The sequence below is a fragment of the Pterocles gutturalis genome, unplaced genomic scaffold (assembly GCF_000699245.1).
Source record: "Pterocles gutturalis isolate BGI_N339 unplaced genomic scaffold, ASM69924v1 scaffold25790, whole genome shotgun sequence".
In the NCBI taxonomy this organism is placed as follows: domain Eukaryota; kingdom Metazoa; phylum Chordata; class Aves; order Pterocliformes; family Pteroclidae; genus Pterocles; species Pterocles gutturalis.
In genome coordinates, this window is record NW_010146694.1 from 30,954 (window position 1) to 50,995 (window position 20,042).

The window sequence follows — 20,042 nt, forward strand, 5'->3', positions numbered from 1 at the left end:
CCTACCCGAAAAAACAACAGAAAAAGGCTCAGAAAAAATTAACTTCAGATGGAGTTAATGGAACAGTGTTTTAAAAAAGACCCTCTGATGCTCCAGCTGTGAAGATACCTAAAAGCCACCCTCTGAGCGCGCCTGGGACCCGGAGGAGGAGGGAGCAAGCACCAACTCTTTGGTGGGCAGAGACAAACTGGCCAGCGGCAGCTTCTGCAACTGGGCCAGAAATAATCACCCCGGTCAATGCCCAGTGCACGGGGCCAGGCTGCAGGACTGCTGGGAATCCCTCCCTTTTCAACTCTGGAGCTCTTACTTTACTCATCCATAAAATGAGGGTAATTGTAGCTAATTGGCAGGCGATGCTGAATAAATAACCCATGAGATGCTTCAAGTCCTCGGTTAAAGGGACCCTGTCGGAGTCCAAATGACTTCTGGGTGGATTGGGCTCCAAAGGTGGCAGGGATTCATTTCTCATAAGGCAGCATCACTTTTTTTTTTCCACAGATAAGCCCTAGTTCTGAGTGCCATCTCATGCTGGCTCCATGAAACAGAGTCCCTGTTGTCCCTGCAGAGCATCAACCCCACCAGAGCGGTGTGAACCAGCATCTCCCAGCTTTTCCCATAGGGCTGGCACTTCCCCAGTGACTTGCCACAACTGGAACCCCCCTCCCTGTAACCATTTCACTTTTTCCCTGTGTGGTGGTTGATACAGGGCAAGACTCTTCTCCACGGGGAGATGTTTCAGTGGGGCTGGCTGAGTCCTTTCTGGCTGTGAGCACATGGTCCCCAGAAGCCTGACTCATGCATGGTTATACCCGTGCAAGCAAAAAGCAGCAGCCCAAGGCTACCTGCCACCTTCTCCTGCTGTGTATGCATTAGCTCTTCATGGCAGGGAAGCCAGGGGAGAGAAAAGTCCAAGTGGATAATTCAAGCATTCCCTGACTCAAGAAAATGTCATACAATCCTAGAATCACAGAATGATTTGGGTTGGAAGGGACCTTAAAGATCATTGAATTCCAACCCCCCTGCCATGGGCAGGGACACCTCCCACTAGCCCAGGTTGCCCAAAGCCTCATCCAGCCTGGCCTTGAACCCCTCCAGGGATGGGGCAACCACAGCTTCTCTGGGCAACCTGGGTCTTCGGCAGAGGTTAGGGGTGTGGAAAGCCAGGCCCATGGGGCTCATCATCTTCTGCAACATTGGAGCATTGAAAGAAGAAGCAGCAAGAAGGATTAAACAGGAGATGGAACACTTTGGAGAGAATTGGCAGAGGAGCAGTAGCTAATGAGCGGTCTTTAGAGGAGAGAAGTCTCCCCAGTGCTTGCCCTCTATCCTGGCTGGTGTTCCCAGGCACAACCACAACACAAATCAAGGAGTCATTAGCAAAGCATGGACCTAACGACCATGCTGTCCCACTCAACCCAGGGCATTCGAGGGCTTCAATAAATCTGAATTCAACCCTGAGGTTCATTCCTCCTCCCCTGTGGAGCAGGGCTGCAAACCTGGAAACCCAGCTGGGGAGCATCCTCACATCCCCAGGGTTTGCTCTGCAAGAGGGAAGGGTGGCAGCATGGCTGGAGGCATTGAAATAATCCCCGTCAGGAATTTTTCCAGTCCCTCTCAAGCATGTTTGCAAGGCAGAGCTGACAATAAGCCTCCCTCCTGGTGCTGTGGATGGGTAGCTGATGTGTGATGGAGATGCTGATGGGGTACTGCTTTGCAGCCGTGTCTTGGGTCACTGTCAGCTGATGCGAAAATTGCTGTTCTGCACCAATTTATGTCTGAATAAAAGGCATATTCCTGCTCATAGCCCCACCATGGAGCTCAGTGCTTCCACCTGTGATGGGATAATTTTGAAGGTGTCTTTGGGAAAAAAAATGTGTTGTGGGCACATTTGGAAGGGTTTGAGATGTTCCCATTGCCCTGGGGTTGGTTAATGTGGGTCAGGAAGGTGACAAACGGGGTGAGCAGAGCTCGGTGCACCCCAGGACAAGCTATCCCCCCATCTCAGCCCCCTTCTCCTCTTCCTCCGCAGGAGTGCCAGCTTCTCCCAAGCCACAAGGTCCGCCTTCTTCATGCGGAGCGACACCGCGGTCCAGAAGCTCTCACAGGGCAACGGGCACTGCATGAATGGGGTTAGCGGGCAGCTCCACGGCTTTTACAGCCTGCCGAAACCCAGCCGGCACAACTCGGAGTTCAGGGACAGTGCATACGACCTCCCACGCGCCTTTGGTTCCTACACCCACCCCAAGCTGAGCCTCACCAGCTCCGAAACGGATAATGAGGAGGTCTACACCTACAAGACCCCCAACAACACCCTATGCAAGGAGTTTGGGGAGCTCTCCACAGACTCCTATGACATCCCTGCCACCCCCCTCTCCATCTACCAGATCCCCAGGACATTTACACTGGACAAGAACCACAATGCTTTGGCTGTGGCTGCCAGCGACGCACCCGCCACACCACCCCCGGCCCCCAAAACCCGGGCAGGCGGAGCCGCGGTGGGGCAGCCCACCTCAGCGGCCCCAGCCTGGCGAAAGCTTAGGGCTGGCCCCCATGGCAGCCACCATTCCCCGGAGAAACACGCTGCCGGCGGGGGGGGACAGCAAACAGCAGGCTGCACCGAGGTGAATGGGGGAGTGGGTAGCAGGGGGTGACTTGGTCCTATCTAGTAGCCTTGGATGGGGTTGTTCCATTGGGTCGTGGTAGGGCTGGGCTGGCTGTTGGCATCGAGTAAAGGGTTGCACACAAAGAAGCTCTCCCCCGTCAGGATCTGTCCCTGGTTTTTGCATGCAATGGGTAGGGAGAGGCATCCCCAGGGCTGTGCCCACCAAAGCTGCTCATCTGGCTCTTGGCTGTGTTGTGCCTTGAACCAAACCCCCAAACCTGCTTGCCCTTGCAGACTTTCACCAGGTTTTGGTGATTTTGTCCATTTTTAGCTTGCTTTTACTTTAATTCGCAACCAGGTTTATCAGAATGTACTTCAGTCTGGAGCTGCCTTGGTTTTGCTCACCAGGAGCTCAGGCAGGAACATAATTTTGCACATCTCCAAGACCCAACATCCCCAGTGCAGCAAAGCCACCCTTCCTATTGCCCATGGATGGGCCATGGGTGAGTGTGCCCTTTCCAAAGTTGCAAAGTAACTTAGAAGGAACAGTTGGAGAGAAAGTGTACTGTAAATTATACACACAGCTCCCTGAAATGCCTCTTCCATCTCCTCCTACCTAAATACCAACATTTAGGCTGAGTTCAGATCCATGTTCAGAAGTAGATAGAGCAGTCTAGGAGCTTAGCACCCCATCCTCACCCCATCCTCCCCTTACCAGAGGCTGCCAGGCCTTACATCTGCCAAGCGAGCTGTAACGGAGCTCTCCCTTAACCCAGTTTTGTCACTGTGATCTACCTTATCTGACGTCTTTACCCCTGGGATTTTGCAGCACTTTGACAGAACCAGGTTAGATCCGCGTGGCACGTGCAGTTGTGTTGACGCATCAGAGAGATGCTAATTGGGAGGAAACACAGCAGGGAGTCTGTGACAGGCTACAAACCACATCTTCCCACCAACATCTCAATCATCAAGAATAGATACTGTCCTCCCAGTACCTGCATTTTGTTTTCTGGGGCCCCTTTTCTTAGCAGTTGTGCTGGGACAGGTTGTGCATTTGTGGTTGTTTTGCAGCTTCTTCTTGTGAGACGTACGAATACCCCCAGCACGGGGGCGGCAGCGCCATGCAGTCAGTCGAGTCGATGAACGATGGGTACAACTCCTACCTGGTGAGTTGGACTTGGTGTTGGCCACCACACTATAGGCATCGTTTGCACCTATAGATTCGGACACAAGGCAGTTCCAGGTTGGACCTTACAGCCCAGTCCTGCAGAGCTAAGTCTAAAAGGCTTTTATTACTGATTTCAGTTAAAACCATGGTGGCTTGCAGGGTAGAGGCAGACGGACAACCACCTAACCCAGCACTGTGTGCAGAGCTTTGCTTTGGGTGCTTCCACAGAGTGTATCTGCCTTGAGCTTTGACCCAAAAAAAGCACCCAGGAGTTTGGCTTCTTCCTGAAAGCCTGGGATGCTGCTGAGCTGAATTTTGACATGTTGCCAGAACAGCCTCTTTTGTGCGCTTTCTAAGACTTCCTGAGTTGGAAATGACATGAAAGAAGCCTTTCATATTGCATTTTAGTCATGGCAAGGGCCCAGAGAAAAATGACTTTCCAGGTTAAGCGTGCTTCTGCAGCTCACTCTGATCATGAGAAGAGGCTCAGGTCCGGGCGATTAAAACCTTTCCCTGAACTCAGGATGTTGCAGTGTCTTGGAAACAGTGAAGGCAGGCCTTCTCAGTGCCAACTGATGGCCAAGGAGGGGACAGACTGTCCATTCCCTCTGGGCTGAGATTTTAGAGCTGGTCCCACCTCAGGTGCGTGTTCAGTGACGATGAGATGAAGGGGTTAATAGTGGGATGGGGTTGAGCAGTGTCTGAAGCTCACAGCACATCCTCCCACTTGTCCCCCAGCAAGCCAAGGCAGCGGTGGCCCGCTCCCACAGCACCGACTCTGAGGACAACTATGTCCCCATGAACCCCGGTTCCTCACCCCTGATCCACGCTGAGAAAGCCAATGACAACGCCCAAAATCTCTACATCCCCATGAGCCCTGGGCCGCATCGCTTTGACCTAGTGGGGTTGTCCTCAGCCACCCTCCCCGTGCATAAAGGAGGAGCCATGGCACAGTGCCACAGACGGTTGAGTGAAATCCAGCCCCCACCAGTCAACCGCAACCTCAAACCCGACCGGAAAGGTAAGAACATTTTTTTTGTGGGCAAATCTTTCCAGGAACCTTTCTATTCTTGTAATACTTTGGAGCACATCTGTCATCTTGTGCACATTCAGTAGAGTCCTACGTGGGTTGTGATTTGCTACCACCAGCACAGTCAGACCTTCAGATCTTCCTCTTCCTCTTTCAGGAGGACTATGGTGCAAATGCAGCTTCCATGGTACTTGTACAGCCTCTCTCAAACCCTTCCTGGCCTTTACAGGAGGCAGGATCTCACCCCCTTTGCCTGCACCCCTTCCTTTGCTCCACTCCAAAATCTCTGTGTTGTATTCAGATGACCCAGATTTCTTCTACTGTTTCCTACTGGCTGGCTCTGGGAAGTTCTTCCCTCGGGGCTTTGCCTACATCCTCCAAATTCCTCCCCAAATCATTGCCCAACAGGTCACCAAGGAGATGCCAAGGAGGAGGGCTCCCATCATGGGGGTGTCAGCACCTGATCCCCTCAACGTGCTAGGCAAGGGCTGGGGATGGAGTGCTGTGGTCTTCTCTTCCACCTAACGAACCGTTCACACTGAGAAGAGCTTTCATGTTACCCTGCGGATGTTCTTTCCCATTCCCTATGGGGAAACGCTCTGGCCGGAGGCAGCTCGGTGCTGGCAGAGCCTGGTCTTGTCCCCATCTAATGGGTTATTGCAGCTCCCTAATTAGTAGGTTTATTATACTCTGGGTTTGGGCATTTTTAGCAGATCTCTGTTCCCTGGGAGGCACATTGCCCTTTTTGGGCTACCCATTCATTTTGGGGTTGTGGGTCAGAGGGAGAAATTCACTCTTTTCCCCCAGTCCTGGCATAAATGAGTGCAAGGATTTTGATTGGGGGTATTTGTCATCAGCAAGGAGGGCTGGGGGGCTGATTAGCAGAATGGGAAGCAAACAGCAAGTTGCTGGGGACCATCCTCTCTCGTGCCAGTCGTGGATGATTAATTGCTGGAACGTGTTGCCTCTGAATAAAGGCTTTCCCTCTCCCCAGCAAAGCCATCACCACTGGACCTGAGGAACAACACTGTCATTGATGAGCTTCCCTTCAAATCACCGGTCACGAAATCCTGGTCCAGGCCAAGGTAAGTAATGGTTGGGGTATGAATTCTTGCTTTGCTCTGACAGCAGATCTCTGGTCTCCCTCTCACTGGTATCTACGTGTAGCCACGCTATCACCCTTGACATGAATTAAGCATCTGTGGATGCCCCATCCCTGGAGGGGTTCAAGGCCAGGCTGGATGAGGCTTTGAGCAACCTGGGCTAGTGGGAGGTGTCCCTGCCCATGGCAGGGGGGTGGAACTCGATGATCTTTAAGGTCCCTTCCAACCCAAACCATTCTGTGATTCTATGATTCCATGGTCTCTGGCTAAAGGGGAGAGGTCTGCCCTTCTGCCTCTGCTTGCTGCAGAGGTTTCTTCTGGCCCATCATCTCTTTTTGTTGAAGAGGGATGTTTCTCATGGGCCATCTTGAACCAAGCTAGAAGTGAGGCCAGACTTTGGATGCAAAGCCAAATTTCCCCAAAAGCTGGACGATCTCTTCAGCCCCCGTTGTGTTTTTCGCCAATTTTAGAAACAGGAGTTGCAGAGCTGGGTCATGCCATGCAAGCATCTGCACTGGGATGAAAGTCCACCTCACACAACACCCTCCCCCCATCAGGGACCAGCAGGAGCTATCTGGGAAGAGTAATTCTTTTCTAAAATATCCTGCCAAACCATGGCAATTTAAGGGTTCAGGGGTCTCCATGGTCATACCATAGCCAGACTTAGGACCTGGGTTGGATGTTGTTGAAGCAAATAGGGTCCTCTCTTGGACCCCTCGTGACCTTAGTCAAGTATTTTAAGAGCCAGATTTGTACTCCCCACCTCACAGCTGGTGGCAGGATGATAAATTTGTTTAGGTCAGGATTTCACATGAAAGCCCAGCATGTGGCCAAGCAGCTAATTAAGATCCCTTGAAGACATTTCCTATTTCTGGGCTCTGACACCACCCAGAGGGCCATTAGCTCTGACACAGGACCTGTGCTCCACCACCACTCATGACCCATCTGAGCCACCCTGGCATCATTTCACATCCAGCTCTTCCCCCAAAAAAACCCCCGTTGTCATCTCAAAACACAGGGCGACACTCGCAGCGTCTGACCGAGCTGTGTTTTGATTGCCTTGAAAGCAAAGCCTAGCCTGAAGGAAGTCTGCGAAACGAAACCAAAGCACTTCAGAGCAAAGTCTGCCGGCCAAAAATAACAGGATTCCGCACCGTTCCAGTTCTGCTGCTAATTCGCGGTCTGATGTTGCCCAACGAAAGGCAGAAGCGAAGCTTGGCTGCTATGACTCCTCTAATAAATTGGATTGTGTGGAGACTGACTGCAGGGCATGAGCGCTGCGTGCTGAAATCACTGCGCTGGGAAAAGGCAACCAGCCTTTGATTGACAAGACATCCGACCCCGGAGAAGCTAATGGATTTTTCCCCTTATCAGCTCATCATTATGACCCTGCCTTTACTGCAAGGCAACAAACAGCTTTTTAAGACACAAGCTTTAATGCCAGACACTGATTTCATTATGGTTTTTTTGTATAATTAGATTTGGCCAATTGAAAACAAGACAAGGTCTCAGAGGTTTTGTTTTCCAGCAAAAAAAAATTCAGATAGGGCCCTGCATGGTAAACAAATCCTGGAGCTGCCGGTGAGGCTGGAGGTGAGAAGCTCCACCAAGGCTGGCCCGGCATCCTCTACAATTAAATGCTTCCTGTGAGATAAAAGGGTTCATGGACCCTGATTTGTGTAGCTGATAGCAAGAGAGTTAGGGGTAGATAGCAAGATGTTATTAAAAACTCCTAGGGAAAAAAAAAAACAACCCACAAAACAAGACCAAACCCAGTGATTTCTGAACCATGGGAAGGTCAGGTTGGGAGAACCTTGATGCCACTGGCATCCATTCATGCCCATTCCCCTGATCTGAGCATGGTGATGTTGAGAGGCATTAGATGCTGCCCTCTCCCATCCCTCCTTGGCAATGGCCAAGCAGCGCCTGCAACCATCATTAACACATTGACCCTTGTCCTTACAGCCAGAGCTTCAACGCCGGCTCCTTGCAGTACTGTCGCCCTGTCTCCTCCCAGAGCATCACCAGCACTGACTCAGGAGACAGCGAGGAGAACTACGTGGCGATGGTAAGGGCCCCACAGCTAAGATATACGGTCCTGGCAGGACGCACACGTTCCCCAGCTCTGCAAACACATTCCTAGCTCGTGACATGGAATTGCTCAGATAGCACCATGATGGATGTGGTGTACATCCTTATGTACATCCCTACACACACAACACAGTGGCTTTTGTTCCTAAATCCCAAATGTCCCATTGGGTTTTTAACTGTATATGAAAAATAGCACCTACTTTGCCAGAAATTAAGAGGGGATAAAAACACCTATGGTCTGTCGCAGTCTATTTTTCCTCATGTAAGTAGATTTTTTTCAGGGTTTGGTTTTTATTTCCCCTAACAGCTGCTGACATCATGTTTGTGTGCAGGGCAGGGGCTATCGGAGCAGCAGCAGGGAGTGGCACAGCTTACAGGGAGGGGATTTTGTCTGTCTTTGCAAAGCTGCTGACTTGAAGCATATTTTTCAGGCTGTGTAACTAAGCAGGGGGGTAGAGGAAATCTGTGCTCTGTGTAGTGTGGTTGTGATTTGTGAAGATCCCAGAGCTGGTCTGGCCTCACTGAGGTGTGGTTCCTGGGAAGTGCTAAAGCCCATGTCTGATGTCAGGCATGGGAATAAAATCAGCACAAAGGCAGCAGAACTGCTCCGAGACATAAAATCAAGAGCATGAGCTTGAAATATTTGTTAGCACAATATACAAGATATATAGTCCCCGAGCAGTTCTGCACACCCTGGTCCCAGAGAGGCAGGTGAGCACGTATCCAGGCTGGGATCTCTTGTAAAAGTGCCACTGAGACATTTTGTTGCCAGATTTGTGTTAATTCCTTTTTTTTTTTTTTTTTGCCTTCTTCCCATTTTAATCCTTGTTATCTCTCCTGTCTCTTCCCTTGCATTAGCAAAACCCCATTTCTGCTTCTCCTGTTCCTAGTGGCACCAACAGCCCAGCTCCTAAAAAGAGTTCGGGGAGTGTGGATTATCTGGCCCTGGACTTCCAGCCAAGCTCGCCAGGGCCACACAGAAAGGTATGGGGGATTTTATAAACTTTTTAAATTTTTTTAATGGTTTTTATGCATATTGCATGGTCCAAAGCCCTGGGAAGGGTTGGTGAGCAGCACAGTAACCTCAGAGGTGTGATTTTTCCTGCAGATCCACTACTATATTTATTCTAGGTCAAATTTAGTCTCAGTTGCACATCTGCAGCCTTGCTGGAAGTGTCACCAGAAGCGTGGATGTGCAGGGGTTCAGGGATGCTGATGAGACCAGAAATTTAGCTGGAGATTGCCAATTTTGTGCTGGACCAGAAATTCAACTGGAGACTGTATATTCAAAAGCTGTCAGGAGGTATCCCAAGAATTATCAGAAGATTTTTTTTCCTCCTTCAGGACAACAGGTCCTCCAAAACCAGACTTGGGTTTTTCCACCTGAGATACTTTCAGGAGCTCATTGAGAAAACGCTGGGTGCCTGTCTCCTGCCAGGCAGGTGCTTTTAAAGAGTGCCATTTGAGCATTGCTTTCAAAAAGTGAAGCTGATTTAAAAAGCTAGATTACGTTGAGCTGCCATTGCCCGGTGAGAAGGAGCTGTGGGCAGAACATGAGTAGGGAATGGGATGCCTCTGCCAAGTGTCACGTGGAAGGGGAAGCTCCTGAAGATCTGAATGTTGGTGGCTTTTCTCCAGGTTCATACAATGGGGAAAAAAAACCCACCATCTTAAAGTGAATCGTAGGAAAATAGGGCAAGGGAGGACCTCAGGGCATCCCCACATCCAAAGGAAACCATCTCTCCTAAAGTGACAGAAGAGGCTTAAAAGTCTCTTGTGATGGAGATTTCACAACCTCCCCAGCAAGATCACCTACCAAGGTGAAGAGGACACCCAGGGGTGACAGAGCAGGCTGGGGTGGGACCAAAGGCAGGTTCTGCTGGGTGCCACACTGAGCAAACTGGGAGGGGGAAAGAGAGACTGGCTCAAGCAAAGCAGGACCTGAGCGAGGGGATGGTGAAGGATAAGGCGTTGTATAAACCTTTGTGGGGACCACCTATGAGTTAGCCTCGAGTTTCTCAAACACCGCCTTATTTCCCAAGCAAAGCATCCCACTGGTTACGTCTTTTTGACAGTTGTCCCCTGATTGCTTCTTTCTGCTCAGCAATATTTCTTCAGATATGGCCAATGTAAATTATATCCTGGAGTGGAAAGGTGATTTTAGACGATTAAAAAACATCATCTGGAGGTCCTCTAAAATGCTTGTAGAGGCAGAAAAAGTTCCAGAACTCAAGAAACTACAGAAAAAAGTATCTCCTTCTTCCTCAACAGGTGTCCTAAGTGAACCTGCAAACATATCTGTTGTTTTGGGAATGAAAATAATCTAGTGCCATAGGTGTGTAGAGTCAGCACAGCTAAGAGGGATGGAGGTGGGATTTTTATATGTAACTATAAGAGTTCTTGAGTTCTTTACCAGAAAATGAGCCAGATGCAATGCTGAATTTGCAATATGAGCAGTTAGATAACACCTGGAGGGGTTCAAGGCCAGGCGAGGTTTTGAGCTACCTGGGCTGGTGGGAGGTGTCCCTGCCCATGGCAGGGGGGTTGGAATGAGATGATCTGTAAGGTCCCTTCCAACACAAACCATTCTATGACTCAATGATTTGCAACAAAACATTCATGTCCCGGATTTGACGTGAAAGTAGAGACCCAGGTGCTGTATCTGCTCTCCCATTGCACCGCAGTCTCATACAAGCAAGATGCAGAGCAGACTGAAATCTTTCATCCAAGACCTTTTGGGAGATTAGAGGGAGGATGATGAGCTATGGAGTCTCCAAGAAAGCAGGGGAGGTGCTGGGGGACTTACAGCAGCCGTGGTGCTGCTGCAGGAAGGAGCAAGAGGGAAGAGCAGGGAGCTGATGAGTGACCAGGCAATGGTTGTGTTTCTCCTCCCCGCAGCCCTCCACCTCATCAGTCGCCTCAGACGAGAAGGTTGATTATGTGCAAGTGGACAAGGAGAAGACACAGGCGCTGCAGAGCACCATGCAGGAGTGGACTGATGTACGGCAGTCCTCGGAGCCCGCCAAGAGCACGAAGCAGTAGCACCTGGGGTGGGCAGCGAAACAGGCACAGGTCCTGGCAGTTTTCCTCAGCTGGGGTCCTGCTGGGCTGGCAGATCCACCTGGGCTGGATTTCTAAGACTTGTCTGCGGAGGGGAGGGGGTCTTCATTATTTTTTGTTTTAAAACGAAAAGAAATTTAATTTCAGGGGAAGACTTGGTGGATACCGTTTGCCAGTGATAAAGACCAACTATGTTCAGTGGCTAGGTTTGAGCTTTAGGTGCTGGATACACTATCCAGGAACTTCAACTTAGCAATACCAGGTTTCACCCAACACATCTTTTGCTCACAGCTATTAAAGCCACCCTGTATGTGCTAACACTGCCTCATTTCTCCCCGTCTTCTTCCATACTGTACCCCCAAACTGTGACATGCAGGTCTGCAGCATCTCTCATAGGACATCATTCCCCAGCTCTGATTCCCCACTCCTTATTGTTGCCCTCTTCTCTGCTTCCTCCCAGTCCCAAAACTGAGCAAGGACCATTCCTTTTGAAATCACTTTCATTGTCCCATCTCTTGTAAATAATATGTTCAAAACCTCTGGGGGCTATTCTCTTCCTGGGCAGACAGCCCCCATGGTTTTGGTTGGGGTTGTTAACCTTCAGGAGGCTGAAGAGCATCAAGACTGTCCCACTGAGCTGACTCTGAAGCCCAGGACTTGCCCCATCATACATATGATATGTATGTACATACGATACATATATGCCAGCACACACATACATGTGTGAAACAGCCAAGCTTGTTGGGGTGTCTTCTGCTGATGATGCTCTCCAGCACCTCTCAAAGTCAATGGGCTGGAGAGATTGGCTTTGGATGGTGGAATTTAAGCCCTGACCCACTGCCTATCTGAAACCACTTGCCTGTGAATCTGGCCCTAACAACCAAAATCTGCCCTTGGCGGCACCAAAAGAAGCCCATAGAGTGAGAGTCCTACATGCATGGCCATCATGAGAAGCTTTGTGGTTGAGTATGAGGAGTTCAGGGAGGCTCTGGAGACGCTGTATATCTGGACTGGCGTGAGGATGAGTGACAAGGAGGGAGCAAGAGGCGGTTGTGAGGACCGGGAGAAGGCAGATGCTGTGCTGCAGAGGTTGGTCTTGGGTGAGGAGGTCCGGTGGGGTGTATCTTAGAGGAAAGGAGTAATTGAAATGTTGGTTGATGGTGGGGCCTGAGGCTTGGGAAGAGGCTGGTCAGGAGAGTCAGAGGAAGGTGTTTCAATATTAGCTTTAATGTAGCATTATGGTTGGCTTGTGGTGGGTGCAAAGGGCTGGACTAGATATTTTCTCTCCATCTTCAGCAATGTTTCCTCAACACAGAAATTGAGCTTGTTGACATTAACAACCCTGAGCTCTAATTATGGATGGGAATCTGCTGTTGCCCCTTGCCAGCATCCTTGACACATCCAGGCTTTGGGATCGCTCCCCGGGCAGCTGCTAGGTGCAGAGATAATAATTCATGATCTCATGAAAACAGGAAAGACTAACGATTGCCATGGAGCAGCCTGATTGCCAGACAGCGAGCACTGAAGTGGATAAACAGGCTGACCACAAAGCGAGAGGCAAATGAGGGAGACATTAGAAAGATTAGGTAATAATATTTATTAAATAGCTGGAGCTATTCTTTCTGCAAGCTGAACCCCTCCCAGTGCCACGGGCTCTACATTCCACTGACACCACTAAGTTGTATTGATTATTGATGCGTAAGCATTAATGCATTGGTTTAATCTTGGTCTGGGTTTGGAAAGGGCCAGACATGACCCAAACGGGGATAGGATACCAGTCCCTTAAGGGCTGGATGCTGGTAAAATAAATCTTGAACTTCCAACACTAGTTTATATTTTCTTCTTGCGTGCCATGAAAGGGGAGGATATTAATGGAAAAGCTCTGACAACCCTTTTAAGAAGTTGAAGTGTTGGCCTTTTACAGGAATAATGAAGCAAATATCCTAATGCTTGTGATAAAAAATAACAATCATCTAGGAAGGAAAAAAAAAAAAAGACCCAAAGGGGAACATTTAGCACAGACAGATGCTTTCTGAAGGTTGGAGAGTGTGCTACAGCCTGCAAGGGCCTTTGCCTCTCCTTGGGGGCTTGGACGCTTGCATGGTGAGATAATGAAATGAAGACCAGAGTACAGTGCTTCGTATTTCTATAGCCCCTTTCACCACCACATCTCAGGGGAGAATAAACGTTGGGCCTGATCCAGAGCCCACTGACGCGTGCATTCACTCAGCTGGGAGTGAGCTCCCCATCCCCACCGAAAACCACATGTGATTCAAGTGGGAAGCTGATTTTTCCTATTTCATCCTCTAAACTTCTAGGTGGATACAAAGGAAGGTGAGGTTGGGGGAGAAGGGTTATGGTGCACACGGGATGTATTTCCCTGCCAAGATTGTGCTGTTTGCCTTCTCTCACATTAAAATGCAGCCACCCCCGGGGGTGGATTGCAGCAGCAATTTTGGGAAGAGTCCTTTATGTTGCTTTGGGTCTCTCGCAGTAAAACAGCACGACTGTTCTCGAGATGAAACTGAGCCCAACTTCAGGCCAAAAGAATCTTGAACCAGACCAAAACCCTGGAGAAATCAAGTGATTAACCATGCTGGGATTGTCTTTTTCTCTACCTGGAAGATGGGGAGCTCAACAAACCCCAAAAATTCCCTGAAAGCAGGCAGGCAAGGGGAAGGCAGCGGCAGTAGTAGTTTCTGGTGATGCAGTGGCTTGAGAGACAACGCAGTGGGTTAGGATGCATTTTGCTGAGTTGGTGCCCTGTGCTTTTGTGCTAGGACTAGGTGCATCCAGTGCCCATTCCCACATTTAGTCCAAAGCATTATTTAAGACTGGAAAAGACCTTTGTGGTAGTGGAGAAACTAGTCCTTTTTCTCCACGTCCCACAAATATCTCTATTTGTTCATGGGGCAGGCACTGGCATGGAATATCTGTTTTCCCAGGCTCAGCCCTCCTGTTTTGATGATTTGCTTTCATGAACATCCCCAGTAACTGGCCTGTTGCAGTTGGCAGACCAAGGATGAAGACAGACCAAAAGTAGCTATTTTGCAACTGCTGGTTGCCGGTCCCTCCCTGCTTTGCAGTGAGATCTATGTTTTCCCAGAAACAGATATATTCCTCCATATTTTTCTGCTGCTGAGCACCAAGCAAATGACCCTTCCAAACCACGTAGCAGCCCGTAGACTCCATTCATTGCCCTATAGATGTGACTACAACGCTCTCTCCTGAAAGCCGTTAAGTAATTAATGGCTGCAGTGGAAATAGTCATTCCTGACGGTTGCCGAGCTGATTACAGCAGTCCCTGATGATTAATGTTTGTGCAGTATTTAGTCTTAAACCATATTGAAAAGCAGCTGGTTTAATTACACAGACTGCCAAGAACTTTGTCCTGAAGGCATTGAGCTTATCACATCCACTCTATACTTGGATGCTCAAGTATGACTGACTCTTTTGTTAGAAATAGGTATTTTAGGAAGCCAAGAACATTACAAATGATTCATTTTAATTGCAATTAACATGGCGTGAGTCTTCACGTCAGAGCCTGCCCTTCAGCACTACGGTCCCGTTTAAGAAAAGGGATGTGCTCGCACGTGCATGTGTGCTCACGCAGAAGGGTCGTCTGAGGGACAAGCATCATGAGCTTGATATTTAGTTTAATGAAGTGCCAAGGCCATGGCTCAAAGCTCTCCCTGAGCTTTAAAATGACTAAGCTGGTGGTTTTAAAGGCAGAAGTCTCCAAAAGTATCTCTTGCTGTGAGTGTGCAACTGCTGTTCATGGTTCCTCTGCCTGGTGAGATGCCTTGAAGCTGATTTGCTCCAAACTGACATTTTAGTGTTAGGTGGGAAATACATTTCCAGCTCTAAATGGATGCCAGGATTAGGCTTAGTCTCAAGTCAGAGAAAGAAAATACGTGTGAGTGCAGGTTGTGCCATGGCAAAGCTGAGTGTATGGCAGTTAGGGACAAATTCAGAGCTGGAACAAAAAGGTAGCTAAGGCTTGGGTTGACTGGGGGCTATGTGGGCTGGATTTGGACCCAGGGCCACCTGACAAGGGTTATATATGGGGGAACATGTGGTTGAGAGGAGTGAAGGCAGGAGTGTTTGCCAGCAAGACTGGAGTCTTGATCCTCACTATGTCCTCAAGTCAGATCTACAGAGAAGGTTTTGGGTTGCGGAGAGGGGTTTTGCGTGGTAAAGACCATGTACTTATGGGAGGGGAGCTACCACCACTCTTGGGACTTAACCCAGGATGCTTGCCCCTCAGGGGGGTCAACCTGCCCAACCACATGATGCCTAAGCACTCTGGCTTTCAGGGAGCCCCAGGCCATGTGTCTGGTATTGAGTTGGGCAGGAGAAGGTCTACCAGAAGGTGGCAGGGATCTGGCCATGCTGGAGGACACCTTGCTCTGCAGCTCCCTTGGGCTGATTGTGGGGCAATACTACCACGGCTTCACAGCATGTCGCAAGAGGTTGTGCCATTTCCATACTTGGAGCTTTTCAACACCGGATTAGATCAAGCCCTGAGCAAGAGGGTCACACCCCACAGCTGACCCTGCTTGGAGCAGGAGGTGGAACTAGAGACGTTTCTTCCCCCCAATTTACCCTGACACTCTGTGCTGCCAGGGCTGAGCAGGGGCTCCTCCATTTGAAGGAAGGACCAAAGGCAGTAACTGGAGTCCTACAGAATCCTAAATAGGGCCAGGACGTTTTCTCCAGCCATGAAGCCAAGTGGCAAGGCACAGCTCAACCCCTAAGGCCATACTGCCCAGCAAGGTGTCCTAACCCACACTGAGGCCATCCCTTGCACCTGGGAGAGGGCTGGCTGGCCCAGGCCAAGTCATCCAGGACACAGACACACAGTCCAAGCAACTGGGGGACAGCTTGAACCTCTAAATTTGTTAGGATAGACATTGACCCAGGGCTCTCTGGAGCCCCTCACAAGCCCTCGCACACCAGGGTCCCAGTCCCTTGAGCATACCAGGAAGAGTTGACTCCTGAGCATGGCTCCTTGGGAGGGGTAGAACCATGTCTTGTTGGAGGGATGTTGTCTGGATGAGATGGGTACAGTTGGGCTGTGCCTGTGGAGAAGCCCCACTTGTAAAAGGAAGGGCAAAGAGCAGAGCCTAACCCCAACCCCAGCCAGGGACTGAGCCAGAGGACATGTGTGGCCATCAAAAAGCCATCAAGAGAATCAGAGGGACCAGTCCAGCATCAAATCACAAGGGCCAATAAACCAATTTAGGTCCTCTGCTGACTCTCCATGCCTCTCTGCCCAGAAAGCACCAACCTGCCCATGTGTACGCAATGTTCTTGCGACTGTTAATGAGACATTGCAGGTAGAGATGTGCACCTTTTGGTCATGATTTCTCCTTGGCCTGGAGTAGTTCATCCCTCCATCAGGTTGTCCTTGATGCCTCATCCTTGTAGTCGCAATTTTATCTCCTTTTTCGCAACTCCTAGAGTTGCACTGTTAATCAGGTTGCTACTTCAGTGGCTGCTCTTGAGAAAAGTTGATAAGTAGCAAGGTGTCACCAAACAGCTCTCCTGCCACCAACCCATGGCCAGACAGTCCTGGCACATGGTGTCCAAATTTCAACACCAGCCAGCAACATCTGGAGCAGGAGCTGGGCCACATTGCTCCATCTCTTGAGCTCAAAGAGCTTCTCAATGGACTTGCTTTCAATCAGCGGGTTCTTGATTTTTGATGCAGCCCATTGCTAACATACAAGGGGTGCATTTGTAGGCCAGTGGGTTGACTGTACGGGAGAGGTTTGTCCCAAGCCCAGAAGAAGCCATCACTTTTATTGTCGTGCTTCGGGTGACACACGTTATCTTCAGGTGGGACGAGGGAGTTCATTTGCACTCTCTGTATCTCACTTTCTTTCCGGCTTGTGAAATGAAGACTTTTATTACTTATTTCCCCGCTTCACAGATGTGTCGTGAGGTGTAATGAATTGACAATAATGCAAAGAGCTGCTTTGAGTCTGCATGCAACGGCTGGGCGGCATGTGGTGCTACCCCGTTGTCATGCCCAGCATCACACACAACATTGCACATCCTGCTCTGCAAAACTCATTAAAAACCCCTTGTCCTTAATTAACAAGGTGGAAAAATCTTGTCGGGATTTACTCCTGAGTGAGGGGATAGGGGAAAAGCCATTTGCACAGTTTCAGAATTCTGCTGCCACATTGACCCTGAAAATACCACGTTTTGTTGGAGAGCCCTATGGACGTGGTGGCTGAAGCACATCATGGAGAGGGGAAGGGAGCAGGACCCTGGGCTCTGTGGGGAGCCCACTGATGAATCCTATAGGGTTAGGACCAAACCTTTAAAGTAGTTATGTCCCACTCAACCCAGCCCTTAGCAAAGTCAATGGGTCCCCGTTGACTTTGGGCGTTGTTGCGTAGGAACGGACCCAGGTAAATTAGGGTAGTTTTCTCCATTTGTTTCTTAGCTTGCTGCGAGGGAGGGGCAGAGCCCCGGCTTTGAAGCCATCCCAATTCGCAGGGATGTTTTGTGTGTTTCAAAGCCTATGACTGTTCTTAAAGAGGAGTATTTTTAATTTTTTTTTCCATTTGTAGAAGGAAGGACAAGAGTACTCTGTGGCAAACTGTACAGTACGTGTCTTCTTGTGGTGTCACTGTTTAAATGGTTATTAAGTTTTCAAATCACTGTGGACAGCTAATCACTTAAGTTATTAATTTATTCTTTGGGGTTTTGTTGTTTGGTTTTTTTTAAGTAATTTGAAACAATTATTTATCCTGTAAATTGGTCTTGAATGAAGCCTAGATAATACTTTTTTTTGCTGTTAATAAACATGGTACATGGCTGACGTGAAGGTGATCTCATTTTTTAAGTACTGTATGTGCAGCAGGAAAGCAACGGGAAAATAAAAGAATGATAATAAAAAGACATCTCTCACTGGTGACTCCCAGCATGGATTTGGAGTGGGGAGCGAACAGGGGAATGAATGACTGCATCAAGTTGAATGATGCAGCACCTTTAAAGCTTTCAGAGCATCTTTCCAGCATGTAGCCAAGTATCTCCTACAGCTTCAAGTGTCCTGTCTGTGCAATAAGGGCCTTTAGGATGCAGCTAGTGTTTTTCCTCGTGCCAGAACCCAAATCATGTGTTTTTCAGCCACTAAAGTGAATTTCATGCTATGTATCTGCTCCAGGGATACACTTTAATGTCTACAGGGTGAGGACAAATGTTGCCTTCCTCGCCCACTAGCAGCTCAACACCTGGTAAGCCTCAGCTCAGGACACCAAATCACCCATAAAACCTAAGCACAAAACCAAATCTTTTTCCCCAGAGTTAAAAGTTCAAACCTCCCTCCTTCAAAAAAAAAAAAAAAAAAAAAAAAAAAAAAGACACCTGGGGAAAGACATCTCCCTACAGCATGGCCCCTGTACCCTGTAACCTCCTTTTTTAGGCAAGAGCAACATCGCCTCACATCTGCAGCACATCTGGGATCCCAAACCTGGAGCTTAGGACTCCCCTACAGGCTCTACTTGGCCAGAGGCATGTGTGACACTATGGACCATACTACGGTATATACTATAGTATATACTTTACCAATATACCATATACAAATATTACTGTTATTGCAAACACTAATATAAATATAGTATATACTATAATTGGTATAGCATAGATAGTACTGTACTATACTAATGCTATACTAGACTTCTGTAAGGCCATTGGCACAGTACCCCAAAACATTCTTACCTCTAGACTGTAGAGATATGGGTTTGATGGATGGACCTTTAGATGGATAAGGAATTGGCTGGATGGCCACATTGAATGAGTTACAGTCAACGGCTCAGGGTCCAAGTGGAAATCAGCAATGAGCGGTGTCCCTCAAGGGTCTGTACTGGCACCAGTACTATTTAATATCTTCATCAATGACACAAACAGTAGGACTGAGTGCACCATCAGCAAGTTTGCAGATGACACAAAGCTGAGTGGTGTGGTTGATATTCCAGAGAGAAGGGATGCCATGCAGAGGGACCTTGAGAGACTTGGGGAGTGGGTCCGTGTGAATCTCATGAAGTTCAACAAGGCCAAGTGCAAGGTCCTGCACACCGGTCCGGGCAATCCCCAGTATCAATACAGACTGGGGGATGAATGGATTGAGAGCAGTGCGGTGGAGCATCTGTAGGTAATGCTGTGAAAACAGAGGTTCAGGGCTGAATCCAAAAGGGAAGCCCAATGCTAAGAATTATAAGAAATGAACAGACACTGAAGCAGATCACCTCCTTATACCATTGAAACTATCCAGGCTGCCATCTGTGCTGAGCACTGCGTGCAGTTTGTCTCTGCTCATCTCGGAAAATCTTGGGGGAAAAAAAAAAGACATATTCAGGGAAGAGCATAGCTATGATACAGCTGCTCCGTTTTCACATTGGGCTGATTATCTGCCTTGATTATTTAGATTAGGATCTCATCAAGGCAGAGAAACGTCTCCTGCAAAAGCACCTTCCAGCACACGGCCCAGAAAATGCCTCCAGGTGACATTCCAGCACGAAGCAAGGAGCTGGCATGACAGCAACACGAATGCTTTCGGCAACCTCTTTGGACAGAAGGTTCATAAAAATCTATTAATAATACCAGGAAATACTGTACTCTTTGTATAACTTCAGCTTTGGGTCCAGATTAATTTCCTCTTGGCACTGCTTTCAGTCTAGGGGATTTAAATACAACAAACACACTCCACTGCTCGTCTACAAAACCCCACTAATAGGATTGTGATCGCTATTCAGAGGCCACCCAGCTCCAGGCTGGGGTCCCCATCCCACCTCTGCTCGCATCTCCCAAGCCACCACTCTGCGAGGTTGTCCCACGTCCATGAGGCTGGATGCTCATCTCCCATCAGCTTCTCTGTCTCTTATTTGACCCATCAGCCCAATAGCTGTGAGTATTGCATTAAGACATTAAGCCTCTACGTTGAATTAATTAATTTCCTTTATTTAGATATAGGAA

The 20,042-nt window shown here is 48.9% G+C and overlaps 1 protein-coding gene across 1 annotated transcript in view; it reads left to right on the top strand.

The window, feature by feature from the left end:
• LOC104470796 (GRB2-associated-binding protein 2-like) overlaps positions 1-11,524 on the top strand; it is a 37,545-nt gene extending 26,021 nt beyond the window's left edge. The window contains 9 exon segments of the mRNA XM_010085845.1: positions 2,030-2,464; positions 2,466-2,589; positions 2,591-2,621; positions 3,674-3,768; positions 4,509-4,791; positions 5,795-5,885; positions 7,869-7,971; positions 8,853-8,978; positions 10,893-11,524. Of these exon segments, the coding sequence (XP_010084147.1) occupies positions 2,030-2,464; positions 2,466-2,589; positions 2,591-2,621; positions 3,674-3,768; positions 4,509-4,791; positions 5,795-5,885; positions 7,869-7,971; positions 8,853-8,978; positions 10,893-11,036 (1,432 nt within the window). The 3' untranslated portion in view covers positions 11,037-11,524.
• Positions 11,525-20,042: the final 8,518 nt, after the last annotated feature.